The sequence below is a fragment of the Lithobates pipiens genome, unplaced genomic scaffold (genome assembly GCF_037356315.1).
Source record: "Lithobates pipiens isolate NorthernLeopardFrog02 unplaced genomic scaffold, aLitPip1_a1.2 Scaffold_8, whole genome shotgun sequence".
Classification (NCBI taxonomy): domain Eukaryota; kingdom Metazoa; phylum Chordata; class Amphibia; order Anura; family Ranidae; genus Lithobates; species Lithobates pipiens.
The window spans coordinates 65,285,903-65,304,623 of record NW_027507903.1 but is presented as its reverse complement, the minus strand read 5'-3'; the positions used below and the strand labels follow the sequence as shown (position 1 = coordinate 65,304,623).

General features: G+C 48.5%; 1 protein-coding gene across 5 annotated transcripts in view; it reads right to left on the bottom strand.

The window, feature by feature from the left end:
• Positions 1-18,134, bottom strand: part of COPS2 (COP9 signalosome subunit 2) — a 71,010-nt gene extending 52,876 nt beyond the window's left edge. For 3 of the 5 annotated variants that reach the window (XM_077472053.1, XM_077472052.1, XM_077472054.1), the window contains exon 1: positions 17,966-18,098. In XM_077472053.1, coding sequence (XP_077328179.1) covers positions 17,966-18,025 — 60 coding nt within the window. In that variant the 5' untranslated portion in view covers positions 18,026-18,098. Of the gene's footprint in view, positions 1-17,965 lie in introns of all 5 variants that reach the window. The other 2 variants (XM_077472051.1, XM_077472050.1) reach the window with 2 other exon arrangements.
• Between the last annotated feature and the right edge of the window lie 587 nt (positions 18,135-18,721).

Here is an 18,721-nt window from a genome sequence, read left to right as displayed (position 1 = left end):
GGGTTCTGAAATGCACACAGCTAGCAAATAATGTAACTAAGAGTGCAGCACAGGCAGAGAACACAGGAAGTCATCAGTTCACAGGATTTCTGGCAGGATCAAGATATATATTTATGCAGATATAACACCCAATAATAGATTTAATGGAAAAAAAATAATAAGAAAAGTTAATTGTTGAAGCTTATCTATATCCATGAATATTTCAGTGCAACTTTAATTTATAATGTTTCAATTATCATTTATTTTCCTATTGAAAACAGGAAGTGAGGGGAAATCCAAAGTGAGGGAATCCCTGGTTGTCACCAAAAATGAGGTCTCCTTTGGAAGATCTTCCCTCTTTTACTCTTCTGGGGACAACCCAAAATTTGGGCTTTTTTTGACTTTCAATAATAACAACAGTAAACAGGGCAAATCTCCCCAACAGGTTTCTCTATCCAAAACAAGAGAAAAAAAAAGTTTTGCCCTTAGTTCACGGGTCAAATCCGACTGTCCGAGCCATTTCATGTGGTCCTCGCAACGCTCCAGCAGCTGAGGCACTCCCCTGGTCTCCGCCTCCACCTTGTCTCAGCAGTCGTCAGCAGAGAGGATGACAGAACTCCTCCGCCGGATCCTACCTCTTTCAATGCAGCTGCAGAAAGGCTCGTCTCTGACCCCCTCCCTTATCTGAGCAGTCGGCAGCAGAGAGGACAGTACTCCTCCTACAGATCCCATGCCCTGCTGTGCAGCTGCAGCAATCCCTCATCTTCACCTCCACAGCTGAATCCAGCCCTCCTCCAGACCCTGCACTTTCTGCCTCCCAGCTCAATCCCCAGCTTCTTCCCAGTAGCAGCACAAGATAAGGGGGGGGGGGGGTGCACTGAGATGTAAGGAGGGTGGGGAGCTCTAAACATCTGCTTATAATTATACTATGGATTTGTCACCTAAAGTCATAGGCACCTTCATGCCAAAAATAGAATTTTTAAAACAAATAGGAGGAGAAGGGATTTTTATGGTTCCCCAAATACACAATATTTTATAAAAAGATCCTTATTAAGGTCCAATTAAAAAAAAAAAAAAAAAACAAGGGGAAAGCAGCTGTTGCCCACATAAAAAAGTTATATACATATACAATACACACAGAATAGCTACTATATCAATCGTAATGCTTGTTGCGCGACATGTTTCGCTTTTCAGCTTCTTCAGGAGCTATGAAGCATATGTAGCTACAGAAAGACAGATACAATCAATATAAATAAATAACAATTCAAAAACTCATGGACATTTGTTAGTAAATATACATTGTTTTAAATGAACATGTGTGACCAGAACCAGATATATGTCAAACAAATACATCAACACGAATGGTATATTTCTATAGCATAAATCAAGGTCTGAGCATTATACAGAGAGGCATATACAGCGCCTTGAAAAAGTATTCATAGCCCTTGATATTTTCCATATTTTGTCATGTTACAACCAAAAACGTAAATGTATTTTATTGGGATTTTATGTAATCGACAAGCACGTAATTGTGAAGTGGAAGGAAAACGATAAATGGTTTTCAACATTTTTTACAAATAAATATGTGAAAAGTGTGGCATGAATTTGTATTCAGCCCCCCGAGTTGATACTTTGTAAAACCACCTTTCACTGCAATTACAGCTGCAAATCTACACAAGTCTTTTTGGGGATGTCTCTACCAGCTTTGCACATCTAGAGAGGGACATTTTTGCCCATTCTTCTTAGCAAAATATCTCAAGCGGTCAGATTGGATGGAGAGCGTCTGTGAAAAAATGTGGAAAATGTCAAGGGGTACGAATACATTTTCAAGGCAGAGAGTGTGTGTATTGTATGTGTACAGAACTGTTTTATGAAATGTGGGAAACAGCTGCTGTCCCCTCCTTTCTTTTTTAAAAATATTGGACCTTAAAAGGGGTTGTAAACACTCGAGGTTTGCATTCTATCCATTAAGGTGAAAAACCTCCTAAGATGCAGCCGCCCCCACCCAGAGCGCCCCCCTTTTACTTACCTGAACCTGATCTTTCCAGTGACGGAGACGAGCTCAGTAGCTCCAGCTCTTGGGTTTTGATTGGATAGATTGATAGCAGTGCAGCCATTGGCTGCTTATAATTATTATGAGAGAGATACAATTCTATGCCAGTTAAAGAGGAGGGCCGAACACCACTGGTACCATCAACAAGAAACTTTATTGGAGACTGCAGACTGTCTCCTTTTCAGACTTGCATTTACTGTTGCAGGAATCTGAGTGGGCCGTGCCTGCCCTTCACAGCTTTAAAGTCATTGTAAAGCCCCATACACACTATAAGATTGTCTGCCGATTTTTTCCTTCAGATTTACTAAAACCATATAGTACAAGGGCCTGCCTGATTTCATACACATTGAAACCCCTAAGGTTTGACCTCATATTATATAGTTTTGGTAAATCTGATGGAAAAAAAAAAAAAATCAGCAGAAAATCTGATAGTGTGTATGGGGCTTTAAAGAGGAAGTAAACCCTTCCAAACAACTTGGACCTACAGGTAAGCCTAGATTAAGGCTTACCTGTAGGTCCAAGCAATATCTCCTAAACCTATATGGTTTAGGAGATATTTGCCCGAAAATGGGCACCGCTGTCTACGGCGCATGCGCCGTAGACAGCGGCGCGCAGGCGCACTAAATGCGGCAAATCCATGAATGGATTTGCCTAATTTGTCGACTCCCGTGCGCATGCGCGGGAGTGACGTCATCGCGGCTTCGCCGCTGTGATTCGTCGGAGCTGCGAGACGCCACCAGCAACATGGATGCGGCGGACTACAGGGATCAGCGGCGACTTCGCTGGCTCCTGTGTCAGGTAAGTGACACATAATGAGCTACTATGCGATGCAGAGTAGTCCATTATGCTTTACCTTTGCAGGGAAAAAAAGAGGAAGTAAACTCATCAGGGTTTACTTCCTCTTTAAGAATGCATTAACCACTTGCCGACCGCCTAACGCCGATGTACGTCGGCAGAATGGCACGGGCAGGCATAAGCACGTACATGTACGTGATTTGCCTCCCGCGGGTCGGGGGCCCGATCGGGCCCCCGCCCGGTGCCTGCGGCGGTCGGTTTTCGTTCGGGAGCGATCCCGGACGAGGGGACGGCCATTCATTCATGGCCACCCCCTCGCGATCGCTCCCGACGAATAGAAATCCCCGGTGACATCACTTCCTCTCCTGTAATGTAAACACAGGAGAGGAAGTGATGTATTCTCTCCTCCGTGTCGGTATTTTTCGTTCCGACACGGAGGAGAGCGGATCAGTGAGTTGCACCAACACATCCCACACACAGTAGAACATGCCAGGCACACTCACACCCCCCCTTTACCCCCCGATCACCCCCCCAATTACCCCTGCCCCCCAGTCACAGTGACACCAATGTCATTTTTTTTTTTTTTTTTTTTTTTTTTGCATTGGTGTCATTTGTGACTGTAATAACTGTTAGGGCAGTTAGAGTTAGCCCCCTTTAGTTCTAATGTACCCCCCTAACCCCCCCAATAAAGGTTTAACCCCGTGATCACCCCCCGTCGCCAGTGTCACTAAGGCTGGGTTCACATTGCAGCGGTTTATGAGAACGAATGTGATTCGCACCGCACTGCAGTGCAAATCACATCCGATCTCTGTGCGATTCGAGTTCAGCCATTCGCCGCACCCGCCGCACCCGCCACACCCGCCGCACCCGCCGCAAATTCGCACGGGACCCTTTTTTTGGCCCGCAGCAGAATCGGATCGCATGGGTGTTCACACCATGCGATCCGAGTTTGCAGATCGCACTGCGATATGCGAACTGATCTGGGGGTGTCAGTAACATTTCACTGACACTCCCAGCAGTTCGCATAGGGCAGTGTGAACTGCCGCCGGGAGGCATGCGATGCGGGAACCCGCCGCGGATTCGCGGCGTTTCCGCATCGCTCCAGTGTGAACCCAGCCTAATAAGCGATCATTTTTCTGATCGCCGTATTAGTGTCCCAGGTGACGCTAGTTAGGCAGGTAGGTATTTAGGTTCGCCGCAGCTTTTTATAGCGCCAGGGACCCCCATATACTACCGCATAAAGCCCCCTGATTGCCCCCTAGTTAACCCTTTCACCAGTGATCACCATATAACTGTTACAGGTGACGCTGGTTGGTTAGTTATTTTTTTATAGTTTCAGGGCACCCGCCATTTATTACCTAATAAAGGTTTAACCCCCTGATCACCCGGCGGGTGTCATTTGTGACTAATAACTGTTAGGGCAGTTAGGGTTAGCCCCCTTTAGTTCTAAGGTACCCCCCTAACCCCCCCAATAAAGGTTTAACCCCGTGATCACCCCCCGTCGCCAGTGTCACTAAGGCTGGGTTCAGATTGCAGCGGTTTGAGAACGGATGTGATTCGCACTGCAGTGCAAATCACATCCGATCTCTGTGCGATTCGAGTTCAGCCATTCGCCGCACCCGCCACACCCGCCGCACCCGCCGCAAATTCGCACGGGACCCTTTTTTTGGCCCGCAGCAGAATCGGATCGCATGGGTGTTCACACCATGCGATCCGAGTTTGCAGATCGCACTGCGATATGCGAACTGATCTGGGGGTGTCAGTAACATTTCACTGACACTCCCAGCAGTTCGCATAGGGCAGTGTGAACTGCCGCCGGGAGGCATGCGATGCGGGAACCCGCCGCGCATTCGTGGCGTTCCCGCATCGCTCCAGTGTGAACCCAGCCTAATAAGCGATCGTTTTTCTGATCGCTGTATTAGTGTCACAGGTGACGCTAGTTAGGCAAGTAGGTATTTAGGTTCGCCGCAGCTTTTTATAGCGCCAGGGACCCCCATATACTACCGCATAAAGCCCCCTGATTGCCCCCTAGTTAACCCTTTCACCAGTGATCACCATATAACTGTTACAGGTGACGCTGGTTGGTTAGTTATTTTTTTATAGTTTCAGGGCACCCGCCATTTATTACCTAGTCTCACTAGTGTACCCCTAAATTTAGGGGTGTCTACTTTCCAAAATGGGGTCATTTGGGGGGGGTTTGTGCCATCTTGGCATTTTATGGCCTTCAAAACTGTAACGCCCTTAGAAAGCCTGAAGGCGGTGCTTGGTTTTCGGGGCCCCGTACGCGGCTAGGCTCCCAAAAAGTCCCACATATGTGGTATCCCCGTACTCAGGAGAAGCAGCAGAATTTATTTTGGGGTGTCATTTCACATATGCCCATGGCATGCGTGAGCAATATATCATTTAGTGACAACTTTGTGAAAAAAAAAAAAAAAAAAAAAAAGTTTGTAATTTTCCCGCAACTTGTGGCAAAATATAAAATATTCCATGGACTCAACATGCCTCTCAGCAAATAGCTTGGGGTGTCTACTTTCTAAAATGGGGTCATTTGTGGGGGTTTTGTGCCATCTTGGCATTTTATGGCCTTCAAAACTGTAATAGGTAGTGAGGAGTGAAGTCAAATATTTACGCCCTTAGAAAGCCTGAAGGCGGTGCTTGGTTTTCGGGGCCCCGTACGCGGCTAGGCTCCCAAAAAGTCCCACATATGTGGTATCCCCGTACTCAGGAGAAGCAGCAGAATTTATTTTGGGGTGTCATTTCACATATGCCCATGGCATGTGTGAGCAATATATCATTTAGTGACAACTTTGTGAAAAAAAAAAAAAAAAAAAAAAAGTTTGTAATTTTCCCGCAACTTGTGGCAAAATATAAAATATTCCATGAACTCAACATGCCTCTCAGCAAATAGCTTGGGGTGTCTACTTTCTAAAATGGGGTCATTTGTGGGGGTTTTGTGCCATCTTGGCATTTTATGGCCTTCAAAACTGTAATAGGTAGTGAGAAGTGAACTCAAAAATTTACGCCCTTAGAAAGCCTGAAGGCGGTGCTTGGTTTTCGGGGCCCCGTACGCGGCTAGGCTCCCAAAAAGTCCCACATATGTGGTATCCCCGTACTCAGGAGAAGCAGCAGAATTTATTTTGGGGTGTCATTTCACATACGCCCATAGCATGTGTGAGCAATATATCATTTAGTGACAACTTTGTGTAAAAAAAAAAAAAAAATTTTTTTTTTGTCATTATTCAATCGCTTGAGGCAAAAAAATAAAATATTCAATGGGCTCAACATGCCTCTTATCAATTTCCTTAGGGGGTCTACTTTCCAAAATGGGGTCATTTGGGGGGGTTTTGTACTGCCCTGCCATTTTAGCACCTCAAGAAATGAGATAGGCAGTCGTAAACTAAAAGCTGCGTAAATTCCAGAAAACGTACCTTAGTTTGTAGATGTGACAACTTTTGCGCAAACCAATAAATATACAATTATTGACTTTTTTTTTACCAAAGACATGTGGCTGAATACATTTTGGCCTAAATGTATGACTAAAATTGAGTTTATTGGATTTTTCTAATAACAAAAAGTAGAAAATATCATTTTTTTTCAAAATTTGCGGTCTTTTTACGTTTATATCGCAAAAAATAAAAATCGCAGAGGCAATCAAATACCATCAAAAGAAAGCTCTATTTGTGGGAAGAAAAGGACGCAAATTTTGTTTGGGTACAACATTGCATGACCGCGCAATTACCAGTTAAAGCAGCGCAGTGCCAAAGTGTAAAAAGACCTCTGGTCATTTACCAGCAAAATGGTCCGGTCTGAAAGTGGTTAAGGTGAAAAGCCACAAGACTTTACAACTCCTTTAAGCCTCGTACACACTGACAGCTCAGGAGCCTCTGCTGTGCTATTGTGCTCTGACAGTGGGAAGGTCCCGCCCACCAAAACACTCTGGTCAGCGCTCTCAGCCATTGGCTGAGAGCGCTGATCGGGACCTGATCGGCAGACCTTTTTCGGTTATGCCCCTTCGACAGAAGTCAGCCGAACGGATGGCTGCAGTGCACATGGGCTGAATGCTGGCCGGTTTCTTACTGAGATGGGCCAATGCCACTCGACATTAAGTCTTAAAGTGATTGTAAAGTCTAATTTTTTCCCTATAAAAATAACAAACATGTCATACTTAGGCCCCTTGTATCCCTCTTCTGCTCTCCTGGACCCTCCCTCCTTTTGCGTGCCCCCACAGCAAGCGCCTTGCTATGGGGCACACGAGCCAAGTGACAGCTCCCTGTGTCCATTCAGGCACGGAGCCGCGCCCTCTCTCTCCTGATTGGCTAGCTGAGTGACAGTAGCGGGAGCCAATGGTGCCATTGCTGTGTCTCAGGCAACCAGGAGGGATAATCTCGGATGGCTGAGAATCTCATGGACATTGCTGGACAGAGAGGGAACGAGAGGGACCTCATGTAAGTGTTAGGGGCGCTGCTGCACACAGAAGGCTTTTTATCTTAAAAAGATAAGTCCAGCCTGAGCTGGTTAGGCTGTACTTCTCTGGGTCACAGGAGTGCAATTTGGTTTTTACTCCTGTGACCCGTTTTCAGCAGAGAGCGGTCTGAAGTCCGCTCTCCGCTGATGTTTTCAGGATCAGTCCAGTCACCGCGTCATCCTGACTTCGGAAGTCTGAATCCACCAACTGCCTGGACTGACGGCTGTCTCGGTCGCTCAGCGAGCTGCTGAGATGGCCGCTTCCCACCTCTCCACAGCTCTGTGCTCCAATGAGCATGGAGGAGCAGAGCAGGAGAGCTGCTAATTGACAGGCAGCAGCTCTCTGCTCCGGGAGGAGAAGAGAACCAAGCCATCGGTGGTATTCAGTGACTCCGTTCTCAGTGGAGAGGCGGCGGGGGACAGATACAGCATCCACCCAGTCAGCACAGGAGAACAGAAAACTGCATTAATTGGTAGGTTTATAGCAGCCTTCCTGAGTTTAATACTATACAGGAAATTTTGCAGCTTTGCTAAAGTTCAATCATAATTCAGTTTCATGTAAAAAGACAGAAAATGGTCCGGGCAGATGAGAGAGGAGCAGCGATTGTCTTGGGAAGAGAGGAGAAGAAGAGAAGCGAGGGTGTCTGGGCAATGGGATAAGATCCTGAGGATTTATCTGCCTGGTGTGTGTCAGGTTTGGGGCATCAATCATACCATCTAAAAATAAAAGACACATGGCTGACTGTTCACATGTGCCAGTAAGTGTCCTCATCACGAGGAATGCACTGCACCACCAACGATGTTACCAAGGCATATTACACGATTCATGCAAGCTGAAGTTAAATCTATATTTTTGCCTTTATCTGGTTCCTTTCTCCCCCCTCATCCACATTCTTATGACATTTTCAAATAAAACATTCCTGTTTTAATTACATAGCTTATTTTAGATCCAGTGATATCACCACTGGATCTCTGTGCTTCACTATGCAATGCAGGCAGATCATGGCTGCTGGGGGGGGGACTGGCCGGGCGCTTCCTGAAAACATCACAGAACCCTTCTTCAGTTCTTCTTTATCTCAAGAGTCCTCAGACATGATGCAAGTGGTGAGCTGGCCCTTGGAAGGAGCTATATAGACCAGGCTTTTCTGTGTATAAATCTGTATTTTTTTTTTTTTGCTGGAAAATTACACACACACACACACACACACACACTATATATATTTTATATATACATATATATAATTTTTTTTTTTTTTTTTTTTTTTAACAGAGGCCCTAGAGAATAAATTGTTGGGTGTTGCAATTTGTTATGTTACGCGGCGGTATTTGCTCAGAAGGTTTTAAAATGCAATTTTTGAGAAAAAATACACTTTATTGCACAAAAACAAAATATAATGCCAAATTGTTTGGTAAAATATAAAAGATGATGTTATGCTGAAATCAGAGTGGATTAAAAAAAAATCTATGAAAAAAAAAGTAAATTTTTTATGAAAGATATCTAAAGATAGTTTTTTTATTTAAGATACATTAAAGTGGTTGTAAACCCTTTTTAAAAAATCCTGAAAAAAAAAAAACCTGCAAGACAAAGACATAATGAGCTAGTATGCATAGCATACTAGCTCATTATGAATAACTTACCTGAGAACGAAGCCCCCAAGCGGTCCTCCGTCTTCCTCCTTGCCGCTGCCATGGATCCTGGAGCGACTTCCGGGTCTCGTGGCTCCGGCGCTGTGATTCGCCGGAGCAGCGATGATGTCACTCCCGCGCGTGCCGACGCTCGCGGCATATCGGCGCGATCTGCGGCCTGCCCCAGTGCGCACCGATGTCTACGGCGCATGCGCCGTAGACAGCGGTGGCTGTCTTCAGGCAAATATCTCCTAAACCGTATAGGTTTATGAGATATTTCTTGGACCTACAGGTAAACCTTAATCTAGGCTTACCTGTAGGTCAAAGTTGGTTGTAAGGGTTTACAACCACTTTAAAAGGGGTTGTAAAGCTTTGTTTTTTTATTTTCTAAATAGGTTCCTTTAAGCTAGTGCATTGTTGGTTCACTTACCTTTTCCTTCGATTTCCCTTCTAAGCCCTTGTACACACGGTCGGAGATTCCGTCGGAATGTGTCCAATCGGAGCGTTTTGTCGGATATTCCGACTGTGTGTGGTATGCATCGGACTGTTTCCGTCGGAATATCCGTCGGACCAACTTTTCCAACTTACCGGAAATATTTTCTGACAAAATGCTCCGATCGGACATACTCCGATCATGTGTAGAGAATTCCGATCGGACAAAGTGCCACGCATGCTCAGATCAAATTCCTACACCAAAGCCATTGGCTACTAGCCTGAACGTAGTCCTATCGTAACGAAATAACGTCATCACGTCGGATTTTCCGACAACTTTGTCCGACCGTGTGTATGCAACAGTTTTGAACAAAAACCGTCGGACAAAATCCGACGTATTTGGTTGTCGGAATCTCCGACCGTGTGTACAAGGGCTAAATGTTTTTTTTTTTTCTTTGTCTGAATTTCTCACTTCCTGTTTCTCCTCAGTAAACTTCACACCATCATCCCATGCATTCACACAATTTCACAGTAACCATGAGATAAAACAAAGGTCAGGAATATTCCTTTATCCAATTGTTTTGCAAATCTATGTACAACGCAAACTGTATGATTGTTTGAAGAGAATTCATCTGTACCAGGCTCCAAGTGTGAGGAGCAAGGGCAAGCAGTAAAAATTAAAGTGAAACCTTCTAAGCAGCTTATAAACCTGGTGATCTTTATCCCTTGAGGAGCAAAATTTCAGCAGGCCGTAAAAGAGATCCAGTCTGGGAATATTTACTAACCTGACCGCTTATTATTCTAAACAGGAAATCTTCATTTTGTTCGCAAATATTTAAGATTCTAACTACCAGCAAGCATGAGGAGTCCTTACATTTAAAGAGCACCTGTCATTTCAGATCCAGCATGGCAGAGCCTGTTAGCGGCATCCACTCACCTGCTGCTGCCACGTCTCTCACCTTGTTGTGTCACTGCCGCATCACCAAATGTCCCATAAAGTGAATGGGACTGTCGGTGAGTCAACAGCGGGTCAGAGGAGGAGGCTCTTTAAAAATTATGATTTAAATCAAGGCTTTTTACTAGTGATTTAAGTCAAATCCACCCTGTGCAGAGTAGATAGATACCCAACATGAAATGCACATATTCGCCAGCACACCATGGATCTTCAATTACATCCAAACAACGTAACTGACGATCCGTGGTTTGCTGGCCATTATGTGCATTTGATCTGTGATGTTTCCAACTTCTGCAGCACCCGCTTCTCCTAAAGCCTTATCCAGGAAAGCGTGCGATGGGAATATCCATACTACAGCCGCTGCCAAAAGTTTTGAGAATGGCAGAAATATAAAATTTTCACAAAGTCTGCTGCCTCCGTGTTTATGAGCAATTTGCATATACTCCAGAATGTTATCAAGAGTGATCAGATGAATTGCAATTAATTGCAAAGTCCCTCTTTGCCATGAAAGTGAACCTAATCCCATATATTAAAAATAAAATAAAAATAAAAACAATTTCCACTGCAATTGTGAAGAAGGCTTCAGGGCACCCCAGAAAGTCCAGCAAGCGCCAGGACTGTGTCCTACGGTTAATTCAGCTGTGGGATTGGGGCACCACCAGTGCAGAGCTTGCTCAGGAATGGCAGCAGGCAGGTGTGGGAATATCGGCACGCACAGTGAGGAGAAGACTTTTGGAGGATAGCCTGGTAGGGAAGCAAAGAAGCCACTTCTCTCCAGGAAAACCATCAGAGACAGACTGATGTTCTTCAAAAAGGTACAGGGATTGGACTGAGGACAAGTAATTTTTTCCGATGAATCTGCTTTCCGATTGTTTGGGCCATTCAGAAAAAAACCTTGTCCAGAGAAGAAAAGGTGAGCGCTACCATCAGTCTTGTGCCAACAGTAAAGTATCCGGAGACAATGTGTGGGATTACTTCTCAGCCAAGGGAGCGGGCTTCACTCACAATTTTGAACATAGCTATGAATAAAGAATGGTACAAAAACATCCTCTGAGAGCGACTTCTCCCAACCATCCAAGAACAGCTTGGTGAGGAATAATGCCTTTCCCCTCATGATGGAGCACCACGCTATAAGACAAAAGTGATAACTAAGTGGCTTGGGGAACAAAACATGGATATTTTGGGTCCATGGCCAGGAAACTCCCCAGAACTTAATCCCATTGAGAACTTGTGGTCAATTCTCAAGGTGAACAAATAACACCCACAAATTCTGACCAACGGCAAACATTGATGACGCAAGAATAGGCTGCTCTCAGTCAGGATGTGGCCTAGAAGTTGATTTACAGCATGTCAGGGTGAATTGCAGAGGTCTTGAAAAAGAAGGGTCAACACTGCAAATATTGATTCTTTCCATAAACTTCATGCAATTGTCAAGAAAAGCCTTTGACACCCATGAAATGCTTGTAATTATACTTTATTACAGTAACATCTGACAAAAGATCTAAAACACTGAAGCAGCAGACTTTGTGAAAATTAATATTAATAATATTGGTGTCACTCTCAAAACTTTTGGCCACGGCTGTACTTGGATAACAAACATGTCACGCTTTAAACTTGCCCAAACCTGCGCAACGACAACAAACAACATATTTTACTCTCCATAGGCAACATTTAAAAAGCCTTTAAAGGTTATCACTCTATATTTACACTGGAGGTCTGGTGCTAGTTCATGTTCATGGTGATACCTCATATGTGTGGGGCATTCGTGTGTTTGCGCGTGTGCAGGGCCAAAGTGTGCGTTTGCCTTTGCGTGCGAGCATGGGGCGACGGGGCGCTTTAAAAAAAAAAATTTTTTTTTACATTTTTTTTTATGTCACATGGCATTTGCGCAGCAGTTTATCTAACACACTTTTTTGGGGGAAAAAAACACTTTCATTAATTAAAAAAAAAAAAAAACACATTAAAGTTAGCCCAATATTTTTGTATAATGTGAAAAAAGATGTTACACCAAGTAAATAGATGGCCAACATGTCACGCTTTAAAATTGCGTGGAATGGCGGAAAACTATGGTGCTTAAAACTCTCCATAGGGGACGCTTTAAAAACCTTTACATGTTACCTGTGTAAAGTGACACAAGAGGTGACACAAGAGGTCTGGTGATAGAATTATTGCTCTCGATCTGACGTCCGTGACAATACCTCATGTGTGGTGCAATCACTGTTTACATGTGCGTGTGGGAGTAATGTATATGTTCGCATTTGTGCATAAGCAAAGGGGGTGCCTTAAATTATTTTTTTTATCATTATTTATTTTTTACACTAACTTTATTGCCATTACAAGAGATGAACAACATCCCTTGTGACAGCATGGGCCATGACAGGTCCTCTTTATAGAGAGATTTGAGGTCTATTAGACCCCAAATATCTCCTCTGCCCCCAAGCTGCTGACGGCCAGGTAAACAAAGGGGCGGAACCGGAAGTGACAAACTACTCACCGCTCCCTGTTTCCAGGGTTACAGAGAGAGGAAAACAAGGCAATTTCCTCTCTCTGTGCAGGGCAACCATCTCTGCCAGCCCATCACTCATGGCCTTTGCGATGGGTCCGGAGAGCCCCGGAGAGGGCTTGGACCCCCTTCTGCCACCCGCAGAAGTGATCAAGTGGCTAATTAGCCACTCAGATCACTTCTGCCTGAAAGACAATCACCAGCTGAAAAGAATGATGCCAGAATGATGCCTGTAGTTTAAGGATGAGCTCTGGCGTGGGAAGTCGGCACTGTGCTGCGCTAATCACAGGCAGTGAGAAATTTCCTGATCTCGGCAGCCGCGCATCGGGACAATGTCACATTGCTTGTGATTAGCGCAGAGCCGACTTCCTGGCGGGCTCTGCATGTAGGGTGTGCGAACACACCGGAGCTCATCCTTAATGTAGGTACAGGCATCATCCCGGTATAACCAGTGAAACCCAAGGACGTACAGGTATGTACCTTGGGTAGGAAGTGGTTAATGAAAGGGGTGGGCTCAGGAAAGTTAACATGTTTGATTGCTTATGGCGCCGCTCAAAATAGAGGTGAAAGCATATCCCTGTGTCCCTGAACATGGGGTACAGGCTTATCCCAATACCAATCCAGAGGGCTAGTAAATATAAAGAGGAAAGGATCCCCGCTACTCCCGACCAACCCAAGTGAATAAACGATAAAGAGGGGCATGTGATTGGATGAAGGAATTTGGCAGAGCATCCCCTCATTTACCAAGCTCTGGAGCAATTCGGCAGAGCATCCCCTCATTTACCAAGCTCTGGAGCAACTGCACTTGCAAAGTGCACAGTCTGCCTTTAATAATCCACCCTGTGTGTGATAGGTGCACACAAAGCTCCATGGAGGAACGTAGGAGTGCTCTTCCTGAAGCCTACGCTTTCACCTTCCTCTCTCCTTTTCTGCATCACCACAAACAGCAAGGAAGGAGTTCCAGCATCAGTTGTCATACATCCCGCCATGGAATGCATGGAGGAGCTATAAACCACCTTCTCTGCCCATTTATACAGAATAACTATGTAACTCCTAAGGGATCAGATACACAGCAGCAAGAAACCAGAATTTACCGAGCAAAGCTGTGGGAGTGCGGCATTCAAGCCATACTCCCGGCAATATCGAATAGGTCTCCCATTTGCTGCCTAAACAGCCCTGACCCCCTGAGGCATTGACTCCACTAGACCTCTGAAGGTATGCTGTGGTATCTGGTACCAAGCTGTCAGTAGCAGATCCTCTAACTTACAAGGTGAGGCCTCCATGGATGGGATTTTTTTTTTCCAGCACTTTCCACAGATGCTCAACTGCAGTGAGATCTGGAGAATTTAGAGGCCAAGTCAACACCGCAAACTTGTATTTGTATTCCTCAAAACCATGTCTGCAGTGTTGCAGGCTCATTATCCTGCTGAAAGAGACCTCTGCCATCCAAGAATACTTTTTCCATGAAGGGGTGTACTTAGTCAGCAGCAATGTTCTGCTAGGTGGTACCCAAGGTTCCCCAGCAGAGGATTGCCCAAAGCATCACACTGCCCCCCACCAGCTGGCCTTCTTCCCATAATGTACCCAGGTAAGGGACGCACACCCACCAGGCCATCCACATGATGTAAAAGAAAACGTGATTTATCAGACCAGGCCACCTTCTTCCATTGTTCTGTGGTCCAGTTCTGATGCTCAAGTGCCTATTGTAAGCCCATCTGACTGTGGACACGGATCAGCATGGGCACCCTGAATGGTGTGCAGATACACAGCTCCTTACACAACATGGTGGTGCCATTTGAAAAAAACAAATCAAGAGAATTTTTTTTTTTTAAAGTCTGCAGCTTCTTTCCCTGTGCAGATGCAGCTCATTGAAATGAATCGGCTGCCTACCCACAAGACTGCAGGTTACACAAGTGTCAACCAAGCACAACAACTGCTACAACCGCAGGACAGCTTGTTCTCCCTTCCTGGCCAGGAAGGCAAGAAAACAAATGCAGCCATTACATCCAATTATTGATAAGCTGTAATAGAATACATGCTTACTTTTGGGTTTAAAGAAGAAGTATGGCCAAAGCTATTTTGGCTGTATTTCTCTTATAGATCACGGGAGCGCAGTTCTTTCTGCACTCCTGTGATCCCTTTTCAGCGGAGAGTGGACTAAAGCCTTCTGTTGGCTGACATCACAGAGCCACTCCAAGCGGGGGAAAGGTCGAGATCCACCCAGAAGCCTGGACTGGCAGCTGGCTCAACCTCTCAGCATGCCGCCAAGAGCCTGAGCCAACCGTTCCCACCCCAGCTCTCCAGTGAGCACTGGAGGGGACAGAAGACAGACTTGGACTGACAGTTGCAGCTCTCTGCTCAGAGTGGAGGGGAGTAATGAGCGATCAGTGGTGTTTGATCGTTCAGTTCTCACTGCAGAGCCAGTGGGGGACAGATACATTGGATCTGTGCATCCACCTAGGTTAATATAAATGTAACTAAAGGCAAAACTTCAATTTTTTTATTTTGTATAGAGCGGAGAGAGATTACAGCACCTGTCCCTTTAGAGGGGTTCGTCCGGGGATTGCTTCCCTGCAGGGGGGGGGGGGGGTGTCACCCGGGATTCCCTCCCTGCAGGGGGGGGGTGGCGGCCCGGGATTCCCTCCCTGCAGGGGGGGGGGTGGCGGCCCGGGATTCCCTCCCTGCAGGGGGGGGGTGGCGGCCCGGGATTCCCTCCCTGCAGGGGGGGGTGGCGGCCCAGGATTCCCTCCCTGTAGAGAAGGGGGGGGTGGCGGCCCAGGATTCCCTCCCTGTAGAGAAGGGGGGGGTGGCGGCCCAGGATTCCCTCCCTGTAGAGAAGGGGGGGGGTGGCGGCCCAGGATTCCCTCCCTGTAGAGAAGGGGGGGTGGCGGCCCTAGATTCCCTCCCTGTAGAGAAGGGGGGGTGGCGGCCCTAGATTCCCTCCCTGTAGAGAAGGGGGGGTGGCGGCCCGGGATTCCCTCCCTGTAGAGAGGGGGGGTGGCGGCCCGGGATTCCCTCCCTGTAGAGAGGGGGGGTGGCGGCCCGGGATTCCCTCCCTGTAGAGAGGGGGGGGTGGCGGCCCGGGATTCCCTCCCTGTAGAGAGGGGGGGTGGCGGCCCGGGATTCCCTCCCTGTAGAGAGGGGGGGGTGGCGGCCCGGGATTCCCTCCCTGTAGAGAGGGGGGGGGTGGCGGCCCGGGATTCCCTCCCTGTAGAGAGGGGGGGGGTGGCGGCCCGGGATTCCCTCCCTGTAGAGAAGGGGGGGGGGTGGCGGCCCGGGATTCCCTCCCTGTAGAGAGGGGGGGTGGCGGCCCGGGATTCCCTCCCTGTAGAGAGGGGGGGGGGGTGGCGGCCCGGGATTCCCTCCCTGTAGAGAGGGGGGGGGGTGGCGGCCCGGGATTCCCTCCCTGTAGAGAGGGGGGGGGTGGCGGCCCGGGATTCCCTCCCTGTAGAGAGGGGGGGGGGGGTGGCGGCCCGGGATTCCCTCCCTGTAGAGAGGGGGGGGTGGCGGCCCGGGATTCCCTCCCTGTAGAGAGGGGGGGGTGGCGGCCCGGGATTCCCTCCCTGTAGAGAGGGGGGGGTGGCGGCCCGGGATTCCCTCCCTGTAGAGAGGGGGGGTGTCGCCCCGGGATTCCCTCCCTGTAGAGAGGGGGGGGTGTCGCCCCGGGATTCCCTCCCTGTAGAGAGGGGGGGGTGTCGCCCCGGGATTCCCTCCCTGCAGGGGGGGGGGGGGGAGGTCGCCCCGGGATTCCCTCCCTGCAGGGGGGGGGGGGGGAGGTCGCCCCGGGATTCCCTCCCTGCAGGGGGGGGGGGGGAGGTCGCCCCGGGATTCCCTCCCTGCAGGGGGGGGGGGGGAGGTCGCCCCGGGATTCCCTCCCTGCAGGGGGGGGGGGGAGGTCGCCCCGGGATTCCCTCCCTGCAGGGGGGGGGAGGTCGCCCCGGGATTCCCTCCCTGCAGGGGGGGGGAGGTCGCCCCGGGATTCCCTCCCTGCAGGGGGGGGGGGGAGGTCGCCCCAGGATTCCCTCCCTGCAGGGGGGGGGGGGGTCGCCCCAGGATTCCCTCCCTGCAGGGGGGGGGGGGTCGCCCCAGGATTCCCTCCCTGCAGGGGGGGGGGGGTCGCCCCAGGATTCCCTCCCTGCAGGGGGGGGGGGGGGGAGGTCGCCCCGGGATTCCCTCCCTGCAGGGGGGGGGGGGGAGGTCGCCCCAGGATTCCCTCCCTGCAGGGGGGGGGGGGGGAGGTCGCCCCAGGATTCCCTCCCTGCAGGGGGGGGGGGGGAGGTCGCCCCAGGATTCCCTCCCTGCAGGGGGGGGGGAGGTCGCCCCGGGATTCCCTCCCTGCAGGGGGGGGGGGGGGGTCGCCCCGGGATTCCCTCCCTGCAGGGGGGGGGGGGGGGGTCGCCCCGGGATTCCCTCCCCGAAGAGAAGTAGCACAGTAAGTGGGCACTGGTGGGACGGGCTCCAGTTCATACAAAAGCCAATCACAGCAGTCATGTGATCCGGATGTCCAGCCCACTCCCAGCCCAGGCATAAAGGCCCAATTAAAAGAATGAAAGGGAGATTGTGATGACACCGCCCCTTCCTTTCCACCTCATCCAATCAGAAAACACCTTGCATACATAGAGAACATACAAGGTGTTCTCTGAATGGTGGTGAGAGTGCGCCCCCTGTGGTCAGTGTGCAGAGGGGAAGATCGTGGTAATCACTGTAGTAGCACCAACTACTACATTGACTGTCAGGTTCCATAGAGATCCCACAGGTGTGGGACATCCATACTTGTAGGGTACCTGGCTGGAGCAGAGTACAATACACATCATTCCTGGGGGAGAGGAGAGGGGGTCTGCCCAGTGTATGACATGTGGAGGAGGGGCACAGCTCACACAAAGTAAACAAACTCCGGGCTGGCTCTCCTGACAGGAAGGCCTCGGGGGCAGATCAGGGGGGCTCCCTCCTCCCTCTGCGCTGCCCCCCGGGGGGAGGGGATCGGACAGCGGCAGCCTCCCGCCGTCTCTCCTGTCATCACCAGTGTGAGAGGAACCAACCGGAGGAAGGAGACAGGTCAGTGTCCCGCCAACACTGTCCCCCTTCCTCCCCTACAACTACGTACACAGCAAATCCACCCCCCGCCCAACAAAAACCCCCAACACAGCCCGCATCCTACCCCTACCAGGTCATAATCTTCCTCATCGTCGCACATGAAGTCATCCTCCATGTCAGACATCTTGGCCAGAGAACTAGAGCCTGTGGACTCCCAGGATCCTTTGCGCCGGACGCATTAATTCCTCCCCCGGAACGGATGTCTGTCTGGATGTTGCGGGGGGAAGACAATCGCCAAAGCACCACAGGATGGCGGAAGTACTCTGGCAAGAATGATGTGTGTCAACACCTAGCAACCAAAGAGGAGTAGGGCATTCTGGGAGGTGTAGTCCCAGGGCAACTGTGGGAGTGCTGTGTGCTGGCCATCATTGTTATTAGATGAAATGTTTGTGTAATTTACTAGCAAGCTGTACAGTTATAAATAAACCTGTCATGAGAAAAACATGAGGATGGTGTACATGCTCAAATATTCCTTCCTTTGCTTTTAAAACTGAACTCCGGGAAGCATTCATATTGCATTTTATTTTGATTCATTATTTGTATTATTGTATTTTTCATTTACTATTTTTCTTATTTTATTTTATTAACCACTTGCTTACTGGGCACTTAAACACCCTTCCTGCCCAGACCAATTTTCAGCTTTCGGTGCTCTCACACTTTGAATGACAATTACTCAGTCATGTAACACTGTACCCAAACAATTTTTTTGTCCTTTTTTCCCACAAATAGAGCTTTCTTTTGGTGGTATTTGATCACCTCTGGGGTTTTTATTTTTTGCACTATAAATGAAAAAAGACCGACATTTAAAAAAAAAACGCAT